The sequence below is a fragment of the Monodon monoceros genome, unplaced genomic scaffold (assembly GCF_005190385.1).
Source record: "Monodon monoceros isolate NGI ecotype Baffin Bay Population unplaced genomic scaffold, NGI_Narwhal_1 Super_Scaffold_7, whole genome shotgun sequence".
Lineage (NCBI taxonomy): Eukaryota > Metazoa > Chordata > Mammalia > Artiodactyla > Monodontidae > Monodon > Monodon monoceros.
The window spans coordinates 56,133,733-56,158,345 of NW_021703784.1; the positions used below are offsets into that span (position 1 = coordinate 56,133,733).

General features: G+C 37.0%; 1 protein-coding gene across 2 annotated transcripts in view; it reads right to left on the reverse strand.

Moving 5' to 3' along the window:
- Nucleotides 1-24,613, reverse strand: part of PPME1 (protein phosphatase methylesterase 1) — a 76,428-nt gene that overhangs the window by 16,564 nt on the left and 35,251 nt on the right. For both annotated transcript variants that reach the window (XM_029208604.1, XM_029208605.1), the window contains exons 4-8: nucleotides 15,121-15,178; nucleotides 14,601-14,652; nucleotides 8,790-8,944; nucleotides 7,805-7,895; nucleotides 3,426-3,491 (exon numbers count right to left, since the gene is read on the reverse strand). In XM_029208604.1, the coding sequence (XP_029064437.1) occupies nucleotides 3,426-3,491; nucleotides 7,805-7,895; nucleotides 8,790-8,944; nucleotides 14,601-14,652; nucleotides 15,121-15,178 (422 nt within the window). The remainder of the gene's footprint in view (nucleotides 1-3,425; nucleotides 3,492-7,804; nucleotides 7,896-8,789; nucleotides 8,945-14,600; nucleotides 14,653-15,120; nucleotides 15,179-24,613) is intronic.

Below are 24,613 nucleotides of genomic sequence, written 5' to 3' on the forward strand. Positions count from 1 at the left end.
GTGCCTCCTGATGGCAGTATATGATATCACCTATACTTGCAAACAAATAAAAAAAACCAAAATAACAACAAACAAACCTAAGATCGATCAAACCTCTGATCTAACAATTTACAGAAAATATAGGGAATAAAGGAACATGTTAAATTACACCTTGAGGAATCAATCAGCAAATCTAGATTGTGGGAAGTTCTAAAGGGCAAACAACTAGGTTTCCTCAATGAATAAATTGCCAGGAAAAAAAAGAGAGAGAGAGAGAAGTGGAACCTATAGATTAAAGATACTTAAGAGATTTATCAATCAATTGCTATGTATTTACCCTATTATAATTCTGGTTTGAACTAAAAAAATGTATGAGATAATCAGGTAAGTGAATACTAAAGACCTTTGATGATATTAAGGAACTGTTAATTTTTTTAGGTGTGACAGCAGTCTTGTGACTGTGCTTAAAGTGTCCTTACCTTTTAGAGCATACCAAAATCTTACAGAGGAAATTATGTTTATCTGAAATTTCTTTCAATATATTTTGTCCTTAGGGGAAGTAAATAGGGGCACAGATGAAACAAGACTGTCCATGAGTTCATAACTGTTGAAAATGGGCAATGGGTACATTGAGGTTCATTATATTATTCTACTTGTGTATGTCTGAAAGATTTCCATTACCCAAGGGTTTAAATTTTACATAGTGTATATAAAATACCTTGCACAGTGCCTGGCAAATAGCAGGCATTCAATAATGCCATTATCATTTTCATCAACTCTTGTAGTGTTTGTCCTGGTGGGCAACATTTTCCCAATTCACCTAAAGTTTATTTTGTGACTATATAGCAATACCCAGGACTGATGTAACCCTATCTAGGAGGATCAATTGGGCTAAATAATCTTAGCTCTACCTTAACATCTGGCTTTCACCCAGGCTATGCGAAAGCTTTTATAATATAATTTCCTTACAACCAGGTTTGGCTTAGAAGGAGACTCTTATCAGAATAAAACCATATACTGGCACAAAAACAGAAATATATATCAATGAAACAGGACAGAAAGCCCAGAGATAAACCCACACAGATATGGTCACCTCATCTTTGATAAAGGAGGCAAGAATATACAATGGAGAAAAGACAGCCTCTTCAATAAGTGGGGCTGGGAAAACTGGACAGCTACGTGTAAAAGAATGAAATTAGAACACTTCCTAACACCATACACAAATAAACTCAAAATGGATTAAAGACCTAAATGTAAGGCCAGACACTATCAAATTCTTAGAGGAAAATAGGCAGAACACTTTATGGCATAAATCACAGCAAGGTCCTTTTTGACCCACCTCCTAAAGAAATGGAAATAAAAACAAAAATAGGGCTTCCCTGGTGGCGCAGTGGTTGAGAGTCCACCTGCTAATGCAGGGGACTCGGGTTCGTGCCCCAGTGCAGGAAGATCCCACATGCTGCGGAGTGGCTAGGCCCGTGAGCCATGGCCGCTGAGCCTGCGCGTCTGGAGCCTGTGCTCCGCAGCGGGAGAGGCCACAACAGTGAGAGGCCCGCGTACTGCAAACAAACAAACAAACAAAAAAAATAAATAAATAAACAAATGGAAACTAATGAGACTTAAAAGCTTTTGCACAGCAAAGGAAACCATAAACAAGACGAAAAGACAACCCTCAGAATGGGAGAAAATATTTGTAAATGAAGCAACTGACAAAGGATTAATCTCCAAAATATACAAGCAGCTCATGCAGCTCAATATCAAAAAAAAAACAACCCAATCCAAAAATGGGGAGAAGACCTAAAAAGACATTTCTCCGAAGAAGATATACAGATTGGCAACAAACACATGAAAGAACACTCAACATCACTAATCATTAGTGAAATGCAAATCAAAACTACAATGAGGGCTTCCCTGGTGGCACAGTGGTTAAGAATCTGCCTGCAATGCAGGGAATACAGGTTCAAGCCCTGGTCTGGGAAGATCCCACATGCCGTGGAGCAACTAAGTCCATGTGCCACAACTACTGAGCTTGCGCTCTAGAGCCCGCGAGCCACAACTACTGAGCCCACATGACACAACTACTGAAACTCACGTGCCTAGAGCCCAGGATCCGCAACAAGAGAAGCCACCCCAATGAGATGCCCACGCACTGCAACGAAGAGTAGCCCCCACTCACCACAACTAGAGAAAGCCTATGTGCAGCAACGAAGACCCAACGCAGTCAAAAATAAATAAATTAAAAACAAAACAAAACTACAATGAGGTATCTATTACCTTACACCGGTCAGAATGGCCATCATCAAAAAATCTACAAACAATAAATGCTGGAGAGGGTGTGGAGAAAAGGGAACCCTCTTGCCCTGTTGGTGGTAATGTAAACTGATACAGCCACTATGGAGAACAGTATGGAGGTTCCTTAAAAAACTAAAAATAGAACTACCATATGACCCAGCAATCCCACTACTGGGCATATACCCTGAGAAAACCATAATTCAAAAAGAGACATGTACCACAGTGTTCATTGCAGCACTATTTACAATAGCCAGGACATGGAAACAACCTAAGTGTCCATTCACAGATGAATGGATAAAGATGTGGCACATATATACAATGGAATATTACTCAGCCATAAAAAGAAATGAAATTGAACTATTGGTAGTGAGGTGGATGGACCTAGAGTCTGTCATACAGAGTGAAGTAAGTCAGAAAGAGAAAAACAAATACCATATGTTAACACATATATATGGAATCTTAAAAAAAAAAATGGCTCTGAAGAACCTAGGGGCAGGACAGGAATAAAGATGCAGACATAGAGAATGGACTTGAGGACACAGGGAGTGGGAAGGGTAAGCTGGGACAAAGTGAGAGAGTTACATGGACATATATACACTACCAAATGTAAAACAGATAGCTAGTGGGAAGCAGCCGCATAGCACAGGGAGATCAGCTCGGTGCTTTGTGACCACCTAGAGGGGTGGGATAGGGAGGGTGGGAGGGAGACGCAAGAGGAAGGAGATATGGGGATATATGTATACATATAGCTGATTCACTTTGTTATACAGCAGAAACCAACACACCATTGTAAAGCAATTATACTCCAATAAAGATGTTAAAAAAAAAATAATGAAACCATAGCTGCCAGCACTAGAGTGAACACTTAATTTAACATCCTTTCTCTGGTATTCTTCACCTTTTAACACCTACGATTGTGCTAATAAGGTAATCCAGTATTATATAGAAGACATTATTTGGCTTTGGGATTTCTTCAAAAAAGAAGAAAGAAAATCTATATAGCTGGCCCTAATGAGCTCACTTATAAAAATTATCTAAAATAATGAAGGCATTCATCAAGATGGTAGAATAGGTATATGACAATAAAAGCAATCTGTAATTCCCTCACCCTGTTTCAGCCTCTAACCAGCCCAAGGGGGCAAAATAAGACCTACTGTTTGACTTGGCCAACCATTGAGACACGGGCAGACTCCAGATTTCGAATCTGGCCACTCTTCACACTAGAAGAGAACAGTGAGACGGGAGAGAGGAGGTTATTCAGCATCCATCTTATCATGTCACCAGGGTCAAATCAATAATTCTGCAGATTCTGTGCGATCTACTAAAAAGGTGTGGTTACCAATGTAGCTTACCATGGAGACTACCACTACTTCCCACCTGGTTATTATGGCTATAAGCCAAGCAGTAAAAATTAAGTAAAGGCATTAAAATCACTTCAGTTCTGCAAATATTTACCCGTAGGATACTATGTGCCAGGCCTGTGCTCAAGAAGCACATAATTCAGTGGGGGAAAGAAACACAACAAATAATTTTAATATAATAAGGCAAGGTTCAAAGGAACCACTTTATTCTAAATGAGGTTAGAGAAAGCTTCCCAAATGTCTTGCCTAAACTGAGGACTGAAGATAAGTTAAGCGGAAGATAAAAGCTGGTGGTCAGAGCAAAACAGGCAGAAGGCACGTTGTGATGTGAAAAAGTCAGCAGGATGATGATTTTAGAAGGCAGAGTGCAAGGAGGAGCAGAGGAGAGTAAAGGAGTAGTGTGACAGAATAAGGATAGGCATGCAGGGGCTAGCTCCTAGAGGGTCTTCCATGCCATGATAGAACTTAGGAGCTCTGACTCTATAAATATAGATTAGTCTTCTCAGAGTTGGCTAAGGCCCAAGCAAAAAGACTACATGCCCCAGGCGGAACTGAAAACACCACCTGAAGCAGGCCCACAAGAACACATTTCTTCAAATCTCATTTTTTAGCTTAAAACAAACAAAAAAATCACATAAAATTTTAGTGTACCCCCCCTTATATAATGACTTTGTTTCTTATTTTAATGATAAACAGAGGCAATCAGAACTACTATGTCGTTTTTCTACCACAAACTGAATCTACAAATCCACTAGTATTTATAATCATATACTCTGCCTTTGAAGACTGTTTAATAGGTGAAATATCTCTGTTCCTATTCAAGGCCAATGTTGGGCACTGGTTTCCCATTCTCTCTTGTTTATGAAGACCTCGTTTCCTTTACTTATCCCGTCTCTTCCTTATGTCGTTATTTTTTTCTCTAGTGAATACTATAAAACATCCTTTAAAAACATCCTCTAGGGGACTTCCCTGGTGGTCCAGTGGCTAACACTCCGCGCTCCCAATGCAGGGGGCCCAGGTTCCATCCCTGGTTAGGGAATTAGGTCCCACATGCTATAACTGAGAGTTTGTATGCCACAGCTAAAGATCCCAGCACAGGTAGCTAGCTAGCTAAATGAATGAATGAATTTTAATGAATGAATGAATATATTTTTTAAATGATACACATCAAAAAATAAATAAAAATAAAAACCTTCTCTAGCCTTTAAAAACATTTTCAACCCCATATTCACTTCTAGATACTAACCCATTTCTCTGCTCTCCTATACAACAAAACTTCTCAAAAATGTTATCTTACATGCTTTCTCCACTTTGTCACCTCCCATCCTTTCCTCAACCAATATCCCCAACTTATATCAGGTTTTTATCTCCTACTTTCTGAGATTTCCTTTGTCAAGGTCACCTCCATCATGCCAATGACCATCCTAATGGTCATTTCTTAGTCTTTACCTTACTTGATCTCTCAGCAGCATTTGACCTAGATCCCCTCTCCTTCTTTCTATAAACACTTGCTATGCTGCTCTCTTGCTTTCCTTCTATCTCACCAACTGTGTCTTTTCAGTTTCTTTTGTTGGATCTTCCTTTCCTTCCCAAGCTCTCAATATTGTAGAGCAACCCAAGGCTCAGTTCTTGGATCTTTTTCTATCAACTAGGTGACTGCATTCAATATTTTGGCTTTAAATGTTACCTATGTGATGATGATTCTCCAATCTATCTCTAGCTCAACCTCTTCTAACTAGTGTATACAAGTGCCTACTTAACATTTTCACTTAGATGTATAATAAGCATTTCAGCTTATCCAAACAAAAATCCTGATACCCTGCTCTCAAATCTGCTGCTCTTCGTCTCTACCATTCACCAACTGCTTAGGCTAAAAACCTAGAAGTCATCCTTGAATACTGCATCTCCCCCAACCCCCTCTCCCAACACACTATCCATAAGGTAGTTCTGTCAGCTCTACCTTCAAAATACATTCCAAATATGACCACATAACTTCCTCTGTTGCCATCATAGTCTATGATTACCATCATTACTCTTTCCTACAGCTATAATTATTTCCTAACCAATTTCTCACTTTTGTTATCACCCCTACTCTCCACTCCTTCCCCTATTCTGTTTTCCTCAGAACAGCCAGGTGGTGGAACCAAGACGCAAATCCGTATCAGACCTCAAAGCCCAGGCTCTTTTTTTTTTTTTTTAAACTTTTTAAATTGGGGTATAGTTGATTAACAATGTTGTGTTAGTTTCAGGTGTACAGTAAAGTGATTCAGTTATACGTACACCTGTATCTATTCTTTTTCAAATTTCAAAGCCCAGGCTCTTAATGACTACACCCTACTGCCTCTCATTTGGATGACCAAGAGGGCAAAAGCAGAAATTCACTTTGCTTTAAATCTTTACTGAATTTAAATAGATCGGTCTTGTATTTCAACACCTTTTTTTAAAAAAAAAATTATCTAGAATATCCAAAATGGCCATGAGTCATAAACTTGATTCAGATATCCAGCAGACACAAAACATAATTAACAAAAACTTCACTGTATTCTTTCTGATTCTTAGGCTCAGAAAGTGTCTAGAAATCAATGGCTCTCATAGAACCCAGAATATTTTAACATTCAACAAGTGGAATGTCTATTCTACCCTACATCTGGCACTAGAATCAAGACTCTGTCTCCCCTTAACAAAAGGTTCATCATGACCCCCAGGCTGGTTTGGGTGCCTGTCTTCTGTACCTTCTTCATTGTAGTGTGTTTATGCATTTACTTGTATGTATGTTCCCAGTTTTTTGATGATAGGAACTAAGCCTGATTCATCCCCAGTTCTTAGATCAGGCACTGACACATCTTAGGTACTGAAAAAAAAAAATGTTTACTGAATAAATTTTAAGTTATTTGGAATAATTTTCTCACTAGTTGTTACTGGGGAAGCAGGCAGGGTGCCCAAGGTTCATGTTGAGCTGGCAGCAGCCGCATTCTCAGTGTGGCTGCTCAAGATGGAGAGATTTTTGGTGCTTCCAAGAGTACATCTTGCATCACAGTAGTGAACAGGGAGGCAAAAGCAACCATATCAAACACAAATATCATTCTGGCAAGCCATATTTGGCATGAGATCCTCTGTCCTAGGAGGAATCCCCAGGATATATTTACCAGGTCCTTAATTTCCACTTGATATCTCTGACTCAGTAAACAGATACATTCTGCCTGCTAAAGCAGCCAGCAGTATGCTATATGCTATATGAAAGTACAAAAGAAATAGAGAATAGCTTCTGACCTTATGATGCAGGAAGGGCATTAAGACAGAAATGAAAATTAACAATATAAGCATATCCCTTAAAGGAGGATTAGAAGACTTAAGGGGTAAACAGTACAATATAATACATACTTAAAGGTCTTTAGCAATTTTGCTGAAGGAGGGACCTGGGTGGTTTGTAGGAGTTATAAGAAGGGTTCTGAAGAGGGGACTAGAAATGGATTTTAAGGGATAGGTAGGAAGACAGGACACTAAAGATATTTTATCCCAAGACTGATATCCTGGGGGGAGGGATAGTGCTTTACTCATCTTTGAATCATTACCCTTTAGCACAAAGTGTTCAATAAATATAAATGCATTTAATAAATATTCAAATAATTGATTGAATTAGTGTATAATTAATAACTGAACAGCCTTTACTTAAGTGGAAGCCATAGCCAATTCTGTCAGTAATTTTTATGAGAACCATTTAGCCAAAGGGTTTTTACTTATGCAAAAACCAAATAAAAACTGAAAAGGAAACCCACGACCATCTGTTTCTCCATCTTCTCTGGAACACAGAAAGTGAATCTAGAGCCATGGAGCATCAGAGATGGAAAAGGCCTTAGAATCTCATTTAGTCCAAACTCCCACCTTAGAGATGGGAACAGCCAGACAGCAGATGATCCATAATTATTAAGATTCTAGGAGGTACTATAGTGTACTGGAAAAAGGATGGGTTTTAGAGAACTGAGCCAAGTCTGAAACATTTAAAATATTTTTTAAAAAATCTGCTCCTTATGTAAATGTTTCCATACCTGATACTACAATAAAGCTAAGGCATAGGAACTAAAATATTCCTTTCAACCTGGTGCTTGAGCTGATGAAAAAGGAAAGCTACAATCTAACATTTAAAATATAGACAATAAAGATTTGTGGGTTACCTCCATTCAACAGCATTCTCCAGAGACTTGAAGGTTTTAGGACGACCACGTAAGAAATTCTGCATGCTATTAAGTGCATCCATGGCTGTACCTAGATGTTAAACAAAAAATTTTAACCACAACACTTAAGATATTCTGAGCATTTATACTTAATGTGTCAACTGTGTACATCTCCCCTCAACGACAGCAGAATTAAGTGGCACTTGGGGAAAAAAAAGAAGCAGTTTAAGAAAATTCAGAAGACTGATGTGATAGCCAGCTTCCAAGATGGCCTCCAGTGGTTTTTGCCTCCTGGTATTCAACAGTCCCTCCACACTGAATAGGGCTGGCTGACTTATATGAGCAATAGTGTGACTTCTGATGCTGGGTCATAAAAGACATGGCAGTTTCTTTTTATATGTTAAATAAAATTATGGGACATACATACAACTGAAATATTATGCAGCCATAAAAGATGTTTATGAAGAGTTTTTGATGACATGTAAAATTATTACATAATGTGGGGTGTGGGCAAAATGGGTGAAGGTGTGAAAAGTATGATCTTCCAGTTATAAAATAAATAAGTCCTAGGGATGTAACATACAGCATGGTGACTATAGTTAATACTGTACTGCATATTTGAAAGTTGCTAAGAGAATAGATCTTAAAAGTTCTCATCACAAGAAAAAAAATATGTAACTATGTGTGGTGATAGATGTTAACTAGATATATTGTGTTGATCATTTCACAATATATACATGTATTAAATCATTATTTTGTACAGCTGAAACTAATGCAAAGTTATATGTCAATTGTATCCCAATAAAAAAATACTGGGAATGCCTCTGCCACAAAATAACATTAAAAAAAAGATATAAAAGACAGAGGAACATACTTCGAGATGAGAGAAGTCATATATAATAAATAAAAACAAAATAACAATAATCTACCATGGATGCTTTCTGTAAGTCAAAGATTTTGATTTGCTCAGCACTAAAAAACTTACCTTCCACAACATCGATCATGCACAGACCCAAGAGGCTTGGTACCAGGTTGGATGATGCTGTGTGGACTGCAATAGCACCACCCATGCTATGTCCAATGAGCATAATTGGAGGAGGAAGGTCCCCATACATGGCTTCAACCACATTGCCAACATCTCTGCAAAGAGAAGGAAAAAAAGCATGGAATGTACTCTGACAACACTGTAAAGGTAGTTTTATTTCCTAACTCTCTCTTTTGATCTGTAACTAACAGTCCTAGGACTGTAAAGGTCTACTGGACCATCTTGCAAATGTACCTACGTAAACGTCCTAACACCCCAGCCCCGCAGTGTAGCCACACAGCTAGCTCTTCTGATAAATGGAAGTTTAAGGACTAAGAACCAAAATTTTCTAATTTTCCTTTACATCACACCTTCACTATTCCACACATTTAGTACAATTACATAAACATATACCTTTATTTTAAACCTAAGCTTGAAACTCTGGACAAATCATTTAACTGCTCTATGCCTCAGTTTCCCCATCCATAAAACAGGAAAACAATTTTAAGCATTGTAATGTAGTAAAGTTTGACGTCACAAGATGAATTGCAGCCCCAGTTTATTTTTTACTATGTGGACTTGGATTAGCTACTTAATCTCTCAGATAAAGTTTCAACATCTATAAAATGAAGATAAGAATATCAGTTACTATTCTGGATTGCTTTGAGGATTAACTGAGACACTGAATGTAAAACTACTTTGAAAAGAGTAAAGTGCTATTCAAACGTTAACTATTATTTACAATTTGTTATGTAAAGTTGTTTGAAGTATGAACACAAATTTAGTGCTCTGAGAAACTAGAAACATGTTCAAAGCTAATTTTTATTGGCTTCTGTTCCAGTCTTTATGAGTGGATCTATTTAACAAAGTCAAACCTCAAAGCTTTGAAAATGAGAAGTAAAGCAGGAACTTTGGTTTTTATTTGCATATGGGCCTTCTATGCTATAGCAATAGGTAAGTAAGGTGTGTTTCTAGAGACCACTGTCTCTACTGTCTTCTTTTGTGAGTGGGTGAGTCAGTCAACTTCAAAAGACAGTTTTGTCTTGCTGAGTGTCACTACATATCTCAGGCACTCACACAATGTTAGCCAAATATAGCAGTTGTGAATGTAGGGACACAGCCATTCAGATATGGTCTCCACAGTATTCAGAATGGCAAAGGTAAATGTTATTAATTATTTATGAAGGAATTAATCTTAAAAATCTCATACAACAATTACAGATGTGAATAGGGTAGCGGTAGCATCTGCAGACAATCTAAATGCGAGATAAAGCCACGCAATTTTATAAGCGAAAACAAATAATAGTTTAATATTCCTTTGGAGTTAAATTTAAGGCTAAAATTTTTGGTTCATAACAGAAATAATGAGTAAAATAAAAGGATGCTATGAAAGATTATCTAGTCAGTAACTGGATGTACCACAATTTTGGTAGATGACTTCTAGGGGGATTCTATCATATTTATTAATACTAGCTCATTTCCTGAGAAGCAGTATAGCATATCACAGACATAACAGAAAAAGGAGTATCAGAGTAACTCAGATCTTGGCTCTTCTACTTTCAGTGGAGTTGCATTTTATGTAAGGTTTAGGTTCTGAAGTTGATGTCAAAGGCAAAAATCATGCTGTCAGTGCTACTTGAAAACCCCTCTAATTGCCCATTAAGATGCCCATTTTGAGATTTTTGTTTCATAGAATGATTGGACTCAGAAACAATATAAATGTTTTATTGCTTCAACTATTTCAGCAAGAATCCAACTTGTTGGCTCTTCTGATTTTTAGTAATTATCTTCATCTATTATAGAAGTTTTAATCATTTATTTTCTTTTTAACTTTTTGTGTGAGTTAGCAACTTATTGTCTCTTGGCTCTCATTCACCCTTTATTTCATGTTCTGCAAAACTGGGTGAGGCTTTTAAATAGTTTTCCTTTGCCAGCCAGCAAGATGTTAAGCTATGCCAATAGGGGGCAAAGGAGAGATACTGCAGAAAAAGAGGGTTTTGTTCCTGGTTTGCACTGACTCCACAAGCTCCTGTAGTTTGTGTAGCACTCAAGACCTGAAGCACACACAGCTTCCCCAGGGCCTAGCTCCTGCAACACAGGAGGCGTCTCCAAGCACTCCATCCCTCCATCCCCAATGTTCCTTTTCCTCCTCTAGCTTTTTTTTTTTTTGTAGTAGGACTCACTTATCCATTTATTAAGTCACTGTTGAGTTTCTACACAGGCCAGGTACTGTGGCAGGTCTGGGGGTACAGTGGTAAAAAGGGACGACAAGTCCCCTTCTTCATGGAGCTTACGTTTGCAGGGAGGGGAAGTGAGCAAAGAGGTACTGAAAATCCAAGTATAAACTGGGATAATACTATGAAGGAGGGGTATAGGGAGCTGTTTGAACCTAATGGGAAGTTCATCTTTGTTTTTGTTTTTTTTTAACATCTTTTTTTTTTTTAATGTTTAGCAAAATGTTTTTCTTTCTTTTTTAACATCTTTCTTGGAGTATAATTGCTTTACAATGGTGTGTTAGTTTCTGCTGTATAACAAAGTGAATCAGCTATACGTATACATATATCCTCATACCTCCTCCCTCTTGGGTCTCACTCCCACCCTCCTTATCCCACCCCTCTAGGTGGTCACAAAGCACAGAGCTGATCTCCCTGTGCTATGTGGCTGCTTCCCACTAGCTATCTACTTTACATTTGGTAGTGTATATAGTGCCACTGTCTCACTTTGTCCCAGCTTACCCTCCCACTCCCTGTGTCCTCAAGTCCATTCTCTATGTCTGTGTCTTTATTTCTGTCCTACGCCTAGGTTCTTCGGAACCATTTTTTTTTTTGAGATTCCATACATATGTGTTAGCATATGGTATTTAGTTTTCTCTTCCTGACTTACTTCACTCTGTATGACAGACTCTAGGTCCATCCACCTCACTACAAATAACAACATTTCATTTTTTTATGGCTGAGTAATATTCCATTGTATATATTTGCCACATCTTCTTTATCCATCATCTGTCGATGGACATTTAGGTTACTTCCATGTCCTGGCTGTTGTAAATAGTGCTGCAATGAACACTGTGGTACATGTCTCTTTTTGAATTATGGTTTTCTCAGGGTATATGCCCAGTAGTGGGATTGCTGGGTCATATGGTAGTTCTATTTTTAGTTTTTTTAAGGAACCTCCATACTGTTCTCCATAGTGCCTGTATCAATTTACATTCCCACCAACAGTGTAAAAGGGTTCCTTTTTCTCCACACCCTCTCCAGCATTTATTGCTTGTAGATTTTTTGATGATGGCCATTCTGACTGGTGTGAGGTGATACCTCATTGTAGTTTTGATTTGCATTTCCCTAATGATTAGTGATACTGAGCATCCTTTCATGTGTTTGTTGGTCCCTTCTAGCTTTATTGAAGTATAATTGGTATATTAAAAATGGTGCATAATTGGGGCTTCCCTGGTAGTGCAGTGGTTAAGAATCCGCCTGCCAACGCAGCGGACACAGGTTTGAGCCCTGGTCCGGGAAGATTCCACATGCCGCGGAGCAGCTCAGCCCGTGTGCCACAACTACTGAGCTTGCACTCTAGAGCCTGCAAGCCACAACTACTGTGCCCGTGTGCACAACTACTGAAGCCCACGCACCTAGAGCCAGCTCTGCAACAAGAGAAGCCACTGCAATGAGAAGCACCCGCACCACAACAAAGAGTAGCCCCCGCTCACTGCAACTAGAGAAAGCAGCAACGAAGACCCAAAGCAGCCAAAAATAAATAAATTAAATAAATAAATTAAAAAAAAAAACAACTGTAGGCATTATGTTGTACAGCAGATCTCTGGAACCACCCCCAATATTTTTGTTGCAAAGTGCCACTGGTGAGATACCTCCCTGTGAACAGCTTCTCCTGCACCCTAAAGGGCAGATTTCTGACAAGTTCTGCCATGTAACATAGTATCCAAGTGACTTCTCTGCCTTCAGTAAGCCACCATTGTGCCTTCTCCAACAAGGTCTAGATCTCAACCTCTTCCACTCAGGTTCCATCTCAGTCTGAGGGGAAATATGAAGTGGCTGCTTCTTACATCTGCTATTCCTAGTCTTTACTTCTCTCTGTTTTTCAAGTTTTTTTCCAGCTTTCTGAGATATAACTGATAAGTAAAATTGTAATATATTTAAAGTATATGATGTGATGATTTGACATACGTATACACTGTGACATGATTCCCACAATCAAGTTAATTAACCCTCTATTCTTTACTTCTTACTAGCCAATTTCTCAGTACTCCAATCCTGTTACAGTTTACAAATCTTTATATTAAACTTTCCTTGTTTAAATTACTGTGTGGTTTCTCTCTCCTGATTGTCCCAGACTGATACATTATTAGGCAATGTTTCCTTAAGGTCATCAATTAATTCTTTAATTTCTTCTTGAATGTCAGTCAAGCCATCATCACCCTTGTCTGACTGCCTGGCCACTTAAGATGATGTATTTCACTTTTTTGTCAACAGTCAAGAAACGCTTTAAAACTTATTCACAAATCTTTCTATAGGTATCACTAACAAGCTTGATTATTTTGGGCTTTATTGTTCTCACCTTACAAAGGAACAACTGAGGGAGCAGATTCTTGGCTCTCTTTTCATGGTTTCTCAGGCACATGTTTATTGAGTGGAATGGTCCTCTCACAGTGTTGTTTCTCTCTCTCTGCCAAGCACTATGGTTGAATGATCACAATTCTAGTCTATTAACTGTGGGACCTCATGCAGTTATTCAACCCATCTGAGCCAGTTTTCTCATTGGCAAAAAAGTGATAATATTTACACTACAGACTAATTAAAATAATTAATTTATCCTTAACAAATGTTTAATTTACACTTGATGAAGCACATAAATAGCACCTACTATACAATACATAAATAACACCTACTATAACAATACAATTATGGTCACATGACTTTGGGTTCTGAAGGAAGAATAGTTTACTCATGGATTAAAGCTGCTAAAGTAAAAAGGGACAAGATATTTTTGGTGCCAAAAATACACTTGAGAGAGCATGCATTAAGCACATGAGAGAGTACGTATTAAAAGCAGGGTAGTTGGAAAAATCCTGTTTACAATATAGAATAGTGGTCTCCAAACACCAGTCATGGGACTGGCTGCATCAGATTCCTTTATAGAAATTTATCAAAATCTAAATGCCCAGACCCACTGGTAGAAGCACTAATTCAATAGGTCTGGGGTAGGGCCAAATCATCTGTACTTCAATCACTTCTCAGATGATTCTGATGAGTGGCCAGGTTTGAGAGCCACTGCATGTGCTATACTCATCTTTTACTTTGAGGCCCAGGGTATAATCAGTTATTCTTTAATACCCTGTTTTTGTCTTACTATAACGCTTGACAAAGAATGTGGGCAGGATATCTTAACGTCTTACAGAGCCCTTTGCATACAACTACTTTTCAAGCATGGGTCCCCAATAGATATTCAGATTCTATTCAACTCTGTCAACAGAAGAAAACTTTTCAAAAGCCAACACAAACTAAACTGTGCCTTGAAGAATTTTCAAATGCTTTAAGTGATGACCATCACATTGAATATACCAAGGAAGATGGAGGTTTCTTTCAATATTAAATAGTAAAGAAACACCAGATATAGAGGAAAGAGAAAAGAAGTAAAATTTTCTCTGTGTTATTTGTTGTTCAACAATCTCACCAGGAGAGCGATAAAGATATACTATTATTTATAATAGTAATGGAAGCCAGGTGATTGTATAAACAGTATTAGATTACTTACTTTGCCATGGTTTCTGCAGACAGGTCTTCAGAATTCTTGACTTTTGTTTCACCTAAAAAGAAAATATTTTAAAAATAAAATTCCCATGAAGATAAATCATAAAAGCAAGAGTATTTGCTTTCAAAAAATCTCACCTTGGGATAATGAAATGGGAATTTTATAATGGTATATGATGGGCATAGCAAGGATTTTCTGTTACAGACGTATCTTTATAGTTGGCCATCTGAAGAAGGATAATTACAGTAGCAAAGATTTTTCCACATTCCTCATACATCACCAGCATCAGAATTTGGTTACGTTAGTGGACATTTTCTTAGCTAAACAACTATATATATATATATATATATATATATATATATATATGTGTGTATAAAAATATTTATGAAAACTGAAAGCTAGGACTTCCCTCTAAATGCACAAATGGAACAGCCCAGGCCACAATGAAATCTGTAATATTTAACACTATTCAAAGGGCTTGGCAAATATATCGAGTCAGTGACTAATTAAGAACTTCACTCACCATGACCTCGAAGATCCAAAGCCACAATCCTACATTGAACCCTACTAATGATTGCTGCCTAGGAGGAAGAGGAAAAGGAAAAGTATTCAGATACATCTGGGTTAGCAAATCTTTCCCCATTACCAATGATAACTTTGTCAGATGAACTGCCATCAGAATTCAAGGATCTCAAGAGAATCAAGAGACTTTCCACTTTAAAGCAAAATTTTAAAAATAATGATTCTCTGCTTTTTGTGTGCATATTCTGGTTATATCCCAACTTCAAAATATGGCTTTCTCCACCTAAATCCCTCTTTAAAACTTAACTCTTCCTAGCTTTTCATAAAACAGAATAAGCACCTTTATACAATGACCCTCTGAGCTTTACTATTACTTATGATTTTCATCCATACTCACTGGTTATCTTTTCCCTAATCTGGAAGGGAAATTCTCTAGATAAGGACCATGAGTCAGTTTATATCTAGGCTCAGGATATCACACAAATGTGACACCCAGATCATGAAATAACCTTGAAAGCAGCACAAGTCATGAAATCTACCAAAGATTCACTTAAGACAGAGCAGGAATACACATAAGTTTGTACCAGTTAAACAAAAATATATTGAAAAAGAAATCATAATATCATAAGGAAGTATAATTTCAGAGGTTTAAACAAGCCTGAAATAATTGAGGATCTTCTTCCTCAAATGAACTAGTTTCTTTGACAATAATATATCACAATTGGTGTTAGTAAATGTCATCAACACTTTTTTAACTTTTAAGAATAAGATAGGAAAACTATCTAGGCTAACTCTTACATTTTATGAATGAGGAAACTGAAGTCAAGAGAAAGGAAATTATTTGCTCATGGTCATGCAACTAGTAACAAAAATAAGACCAGAATCAAGGTAAGTTACTAACATAACAGTCAATGTATACCATAAAACAAATCAGAACTCTTAAATCACATTTTCCCCTCATTTTATTTTTAACTGATTAAAACATATTTTGAATATATTCACATCATAAAAATGTTGAAAATTTAGAAAGTTAATAAGAGAGGAGAAAAAACTCCTCTGATTTGCCATCCATATGTCATCTCTTTGGATATTTCCTATGATCATTTTCCCCAGCTCTGTCAAAATATTATTGATTTATAACATATGTAAGTTTAAGGTGTTCAATGGGATAATTTGATATATGTGTATAATGCAAAATGGTTACCACAATAATCTCCATCCCCTCACATAATTACCATTTGTGTGTGTGTGTGGGGCGGGACACAACATTTAAGATCTACTCTCTTAACAACTTTCAAGTATTAATACTGTATAATTAATTACAGTCACCATCCTGTACATTAGATCCCCAGAACTAATTCATCTTATAGCTGGGAGTTTGTACCCTTTCACCGACATCTCCCCATTTCCCTCACCTCCCAGCCCTTGACAACCACCATTCTAATCTCTATTTCATGAATTCAGCATTTTTAGATTCCACGTATACATTTTATATTCCACAATATTTGTCTTTCTCTATCTTACTTCACCTAGCATAATGCCCTCAAGGTCCTCCATGTTATTGCAAAAGGCAGGATTCCCTTTGTCATGGCTGAATATTCCTCTGTGTGTGTGTGTGTGTGTGTGTGTGTGTGACATTTTCTTTATCCATTCATCCACTGATTGATGCTTAGGTTGTTTCCATGTTGTGGTTATTGCAAATGACATTGCTGTGCACATGGAGGTGCAGCTATCTCTTCAAGATCATTTTTTCATTTCTTGCAGATATACAGAAGTGGAATTGCTGGATCTTACAGGAGTACTATTTTTAATTTTTTGAAGAAACTCCATACTGTTTTCCATAGTTTGGCTATACCAATTTACATTCCCATCAACAGTGCAGAAGGGTTCCTTTTTCTCTACAGGCTCATCAACACTTGTTTCTTGCCTTTTTAATAGCCATTTTAATAGGTGTGAGGTGATATCTCATTGTGGTTTTGATTTGCATTTTCCTGATGATTAGTGATAGTGACTATCTTTTCATGCACCTGGTTGCCATTTGTATGTCTTCTTTGGAAAAATGTCTATTCAAGTCTTTTGTCCACTTTTAAATTGGACTGGTTTTTTTTGCTATTGAATTGTATGAGTCCCTTATATATTTTGGATATTAATCCCTTATCAGATAAACGATCTGCAAATATTTTCTCCCATTCTGTAGGCTGCATTTTTATTTTGCTTTTTTTTTCTTTTTTTTTTTTTTTTTTCTGTGCAGAAGCTTTTTAGTTTGATGTAGTCCCAACTTGTTTATTATTGCTTTTGTTGCTTGCACTTTTGGTGCCATATCCAAAAATCACTGCCACAGGGCTTTCTCCTTGTTTTCTTTCAGTAGTTTTATAGGTTCAGGTCTTACATTTAAGTTTTTAATCCATTTCAAAGTAATTTTTGTGAGTGATGTAAGATAGGGGTCTAATTTCATTCTTCTGCATGGAGTTATTCAGTTTTCCCAACACCATTTATTTTAGAGATTATCTTTTCCTCATTGAGTCTTCTTGGATCCCTTGTCAATTATTAGTTGATTGTATATGTGTGGGTTTATTCCTGAGGTTTCAATTCTGTTCCATTGGCCTATGTTTCTATTTTCATGCCAGTACAATATTATTTTGACTACTATAACTTTGTAATAAAGTTTGAGATCAGGAATTGTGTTGTCTCTAGCTTTGTTCTTTCTCAGGATTGCTTTGGCTACCTGGGGTCTTTTGTTGTTCCACAGAAATTTTAGGATTGTTTTTTCTATTTCTGTGAAAAATGTCATTGGAATTTTGAAGGGGATTGCATTGAATCTGTAGATGGCTTTGTGTAGTACAGACATTTTAACAATATTAATTCTCAAGATCCATGAACATGGGCTATCTATTTGTTTGTGTCTTCTTCAATTTCTTTCATCAATGTCTTATAATTTTCAATGTACAGATCTTTCACCTCCTTGGTTAAATTTATTCCTAAGCATTTTATTTTCTGATGCTATTGTAAATGGGATTGTTTTCTTTATTTCTTTTCCAGATAATTCATTGTTAGTGTATTTAATCATATTTTAAAAATCACCTAGAAAATCAAGTCTGTTTCTACTTCCATTACTCTAACTAATGAATATCTTTAAAGAGAACAAAGGACTAAAATTCTAATATACTTTGCTATTTGCTCCTGAAAGCTAATTTACAGGAGTTATTTAATGCATTATGGTGGTACTAAAGCTTTAAATGCCAAAAACAAATCTGTATTTTGGAAATAAAATTAAGTGGCAAAGATAGTGTCAAATTTGCCTGATCGCTGTACTTTAAAAAAGAAAGGTAAAACTAGGTCCACAAAACAGCAACAAAATATTCATTTTAAGGCAGTAAATGTCAATTCCAATTTTAAATTGAAAGCAAGAATTCAAAATCTTATGTGTCTGTCAGAAAACACTGACAATAATACTAAAAACAGATTTTTCACTCACTTATTTAACAAATCTAAAGTACATCTGCTAAAAGTCTGGCACCAATTGAGTAATGGGGTTACAGTATGAAAAAGACAGTCAATGTTCCTGCTCCCATGACGTTTACATTCTAGTTTGGTGGAGGAAGACTAGTAATCAATGAATGAGCAAAGTAAATTCAGAAAGTAATACATTTTATAGATAATGAAAAATTGTGAGAGCATGTCTATGCCTCTAGATCTCGCTTCAAATAGTACAACTCTGCCACTTCTGGAATGGTTGAGTAAAAAGCAGCTATTTAAGAACTAGACTTATCCAACCATTTTCTCAATAGAAGTTGTGGTGTTAGTAATAACAGCAACAACAGTAGAATGTAATTTTTATGAAATCTTACTATGTATCAGGCACCAATCTAATTGCTTCAAATGAATTATCTAACTTTCTCCTCACAACTCTTTTATTTAGATACAATTTTCATCATGTTACAAGTGAGAACATTTTACACAGAGGTTTGGTAACTTGCCCAGGGACAAACAGCTAATAAGTGGTGAGGCCAAAATTAAAGTCTGAACAGCCTGATTCCAGGTGGTTCACAATCCTGGTTGCATAACAGAATCACATAAGGAGCTTCAGGAAATACTGCTACCCAGGTACTAACCCACCAGAAATTCTGATTTAAGTGATCTGGGTAGGGGTCCAGGATATCAACGCATTTTAGAGTTCCCCAAGTGATTCTAATGTACAAAGTTTAGCCTAGCTCTAGAGTAGAGAATAAGAGTCAAGACTGGAAGTTAGATCTGGGTATTCTGTACCACTTTATTATCTCACTAAATTATCTCCCTGAGAAGTAGGCTGGGAAAATATTAGCCCAAATTTTGTTGCTGACAAAACAGGTTCTGAGAGGTATTGGTGAAGGTGTGGAGAAATAGGTATCCTCACAGACACATAAAATCCTCAAACTTTATAATGTTGGCTAATCTGATAAGTGAAAAGTGGTATTCTTTTATTTTAGTTTATATTTTACTCATTAATAGTAAGGTAGAGATATGGGGATATATGTATAACTGATTCACTTTGTTATAAAGCAAAAACTAACACACCATAGTAAAGCAATTATACTCCAATAAAAACGTTAAAAAAATAGTAAGGCAGACCCATTTTTATAAGTTTATCAGTTATTTATATTTCCTCTTCTGTGAACTACCACTTCGTATCTCTTGCTCATTTTTCTACCGGATTATCTTTTTCTTACTGCTTTTTGGGAGTTGTTTTTTTTTTAATGTTTATTTATTTGGCTGTGTGGAGTCTTCGTTGCGGTGCGCAGGCTCTTCATTGCGACACACGGGCTTCTCTCTAGTTGTGGCATACAGGCTCCAGAGCACGCGGGCACAGTAGTTGCAGCGTGTGGGCTCCAGGGCACGTGGACTTGTGGGCTCTCTAGTTGTGGCACGCGAGCTCTAGAGCGCACAGGCTTAGTTGCCCCACAGCGTGTGGGATCTTAGTTCCCCAACCAGGGATCAAACCTGTGTCCCCTGCATTGGAAGGCGGATTCTTAACCACTGGACCATCAGGGAAGTCCCGGTAGTTTTTTTTAATATAATGAAACTGTTAACCCTTTGTCTGTTATTCATATTGCACGTATTTCAAATACTTTTTACCTAGCACATAGCTTGTGTTTTAATTTTAAGATATCTTGTCTAGGAGTTTTTCATTTTGGCAAAGTTGAATTTATCAACCTTTCTTTTATGGCTTTTTCTTCTTCTGGCTGCTCCAAGGTCATATATGAATATTCTTACAGTTTGTTTTTTAAATTCAGTAGTTTAATCCATTTGGGTTTTTTTATATTAACTTATTTTTAAACATGGGCCTATTTCTTGATTCTTTCTGCCAATAACCATACTATTGATAGAGTTTTAGAATATGTTCTGATATATGAGAGGGCAAGTCCCTTCCCTCTCGCTCTTTTTCAAAATTATCTCAGCAATCACTGGGCATTTATTCTGTGTGAATTTTAGAGTCTCATGAAAAATCCCATTGAGATTTAGGGGAGTTAGATTCATACAGGAACATGATTTATTTCTCTATTCAGGTTTTCCTTTATATTCTTCTGTACTGTTTCCTCCATAAATGTCTTATAAGTTAAAACAAATAAGACTTATTCCCAGTTATTTTACAGTTTTGTCACTTTTATGGATAGAATAATTTTTCCTCTTATATTTCCAAATCCAGTAACTGCTAATATTTAGGAAAAGTAGATTTTTTTGTATTTACTTTGTAAACTATGGCTTCACTAGTAGTTTGCCAGTTGATTTTCTTTGGTTTTCTAGAGAGACAGTATTTACAAGTAATGACAGTTCTCACTCTTTTCAAAACTTTAAAACTCATTTTTCCTTCTTGTTTTATTGTTTGGCTAGAAGCTCCAGTATACTGTTGAAAATAGCACCCCTTTCTTGTCTCTGACTTTAAAAGTGTCTGTTTTACCACTAGGTATATTTATGTAATTTTCTGGTATATAAACTTAATAAAGTTAAGAAAGTTTTTCATCTATTCCTAATTGCCAAGAGTTTTCAACATACTGGGTGTTGTACTTGATCAAGTCCTTTTTTCGTATCAAATGAGGCGAGAGATTAATTACACTGATAGATTTTCTAATGCTGGACCATTCTCACATTCCTGGGATAAAACCTAGTTGGTCAATGTATTACTATTTTACTACACTACTGGAGTCGATCTGCTGTTATTTTATTTAGGATTTTGCATCTATTTTATAACCGAAATTGGCTCACAGTTTTCTTGCAGTCTTTGCCTGGTTTTGGTATTAGACTGATGTTACCTTCACAAATGAATTGGGTAACTTAAAACAGTACTACTCTAAGTAGTACTTTTACGTGGTGAAAAATTTTAATTAAACTTTCTCCTTGGGAAAAGAAACTAACATTCCATAAGATATCAAATATTTAGAATTAATAAGAGACAGCCTTTTAACTAGTCTCGCTGTCTCCATTTATGTCTCCTGCCCAACCCATCATCTATACTAGCATCCTGATTATTCTAAAGCTCTTCAATGACTTCCCATTGCCTAAAACAGCGATACTCAATTACACAAGTAGGTAGATGTGTATCATAATGCTCAGTTTCCCAGAACTTTATAATCTCGGTGTGTTTGCAATTGTTTCATGCAAATCAGACTTTCGATACCCCTTCTCTAATTCTGACATGCCTAAAATAAGTTTATGGACAGGAGAAGTTTTGTGTTTAAAAATAGCTCCCTCTATTACCCTGAACTAAAGGATAGGGGTGCAATTCCCTAGCCAGGCATACAAGGCCCTCCCATAATTTTGTTCCTGTGATCTCTCTAGTCACCTCTTTCCCTGCTCCCTACCCTTATACTTTATACTCGAGCTACTTATAACTTCCAAAACATACTTCACTGTTACACTCTTCACTGCCTTTGTACTCATCTCTCCTTGAAATGCCTCTCTACTAATCTAATTTCTATTCAGTCTTTACAGCCCAGATGTCCCTTCTCTTATGAAACTTTCTTTAATCTCCCCCCTCAACCATCATCAGAGTTAATAATTCCCTCCTCTGTTACTTTTGTATCTTGTACATAGATGCTATAAATTCATCTAACAACTGAGTGCTTTTTTTAAAAAAATATTTATTTGGCTGTGTCAGGTCTTAGTTGTGGCATGCTGGCTCCAGAGTGCGTGGGCTTAGTTGCCCTGTGGCATGTGGGATCTTAGTTCCCTGACCAGGGATCTAACCTGCATCCCCTGCATTGGAAGGCGGATTCTTAACCACTGGACCACCAGGGCAGTCCTGACAACTGAGTGCTTGAGTCAAGCACTTTATCAAGAACCTCATATCTTTTGTTCAGTCTCATAACCACTCTATTAACTAGGTAGTATTATATCCATTTTACAAATTAAGAAACTAAAGCATGATAGATTAAGTTGTGTTGAGATTCAAATCCCAGTCTGAGATAAAAGCTTCTTAAAATTTTTGCTGTATTATCTATATATATATATGTTATCTCCATTTTTCCTATTTTCCCCATTAGACTTAAAACATCATATAAAAACAAGAGGGGCTTCCCTGGTGGCACAGTGGTTGGGAGTCCGCCTGCCAATGCAGGGGACACGGGTTCGTGCCCCAGTCCGGGAGGATCCCGCGTGCCGCGGAGCGGCTGGGCCTGTGGGCCATGGCCGCTGGGCCTGCGCGTCCGGAGCCTGTTGCTCCGCAACGGGAGAGGCCACAGCAGTGAGAGGCCCGTGTACCGCAAAAAAAAACCAACAAGAAGATACATTTAATTCTCCAATGTATCTATAACACCTAGCATAATGCCTGGCACAAAGTAGTGGTTTAAGTATTTGCTGATTGGCTGATGTTATTAAAGAGTGAACTCTCATTTCTCTGTCCTTAGTAACCCAGCACAAAACCTGAAATACAGAATACATTCATAAATATTTGCTAACATGAACTGAATTAACTGGGAAAAGAAACAGGAGTCAGCAGATACTACAGATCCAATTCTTGGCGTCAATCAGTTCATACTTGGTTGGTCCCAGGTCCTTCAGAGGTACCAAAACTGAAAAGGACTGAAGGCTGACTTTCACTACTTTTTAAGTGTTTACTATTGATACTATAGTTGCTAAATTAGGAACAGGCACATGTTGCTGTTACTTGTTCACTCAAAAAACATTCCTTGAGTATACAATATGTTCCCAGAATAAATAAACTCTGGTTTTGCCTCCAAAAAAACTCACAATCTAGTTGAGCGATGTAAATGACTAAAGCCAAGCTACTAAGGACTTGAAATGTGGCTAGTCCAAACTGAGATGTGTTATAAGTATAAAATACACACTGGATTTCAAAGACAGTATAAAAAATAATGTGAAATATCTCAACAGTAATTTTTATATTGATTATCTGTTGAAATTATAATATTTGGGGTACAATGGGTAAAATAAAATATATATTAAAAATTATTTCACATGTTTCTTTTTATCTATTTAATGTCCCTACTAGGAAATTTAAAATTACATGTGTGGCTCACATTATATTTCTACCGGATAACACAGGTCTAGAGACATGAAAGAGTCTAGCACTTACAGGCAAATCATACAGCTACATTCCACAGTAAGAGAAAGGAAGTAGCAAACAAGACAAGGGCCAAATCATTCAGTAATTTAATAATGGTTAAGTAAGTGCCTATGTGTCAAGAACTGTTTCAGGAATTTCGGAAACAAAAGAAGTAAGACATTATCCCTGTTCTCAAGGAATTCATGGTCTAATAGAAGACATGAGAAGGCACCTTTATACTTAATTCCAATAATCCTGCTGCCAGGAATGAAATGATATATTCAGGGCCCTCCTCAACTCCACAGCTATCTGGCTCCAGGTATATAGTGCTGCATTCTCACTTGCTCCCACTTTCTGTCCTTCAGACTCACTAGTGGTAAGTAGAAGACATATGTATATCTGCTTGATACACACAAGAAGAGATGACAATTTCATTTTAGATAGGAATGTTGCCAGCATCTTCTTCAACAGTATCTCCCCTTATATATGGGCTACCCTACCCCAGAATCAAGAATATTGGGAAGATCTACAACTGGCAGTACTCACATAGACACATATTCCGTACTCTAGACCAGGGTATCATCAACCAAATATTACTTCCTAGTAGCTCACTAGTACCATTAAAATATAAACATTATTTAAAAAAGAAGGAACACTTTCCAAATATATATGGGGCATTTCCATGTGTTAAGTACTATAGTAGGCTCTATTAGGGAGACAAAGGACAGACATTATCTCTACCGAAGCACCCAAAAAGACTGTCTGCTTATCCATTACTTAAATCACTGAGACACAGTTCCCAACTTTGGAGAATTCCATCCCCCTCATCCCAGTGCAATATATATAGAACATTTTATAAACTGAAGAATTCATGTGCTAAAGCTCACTCCAGTTAAAATCCTCTAGTTTAAAGAACACATGATTTTGGCCTATGATGATAAATGTTTGAAATCGA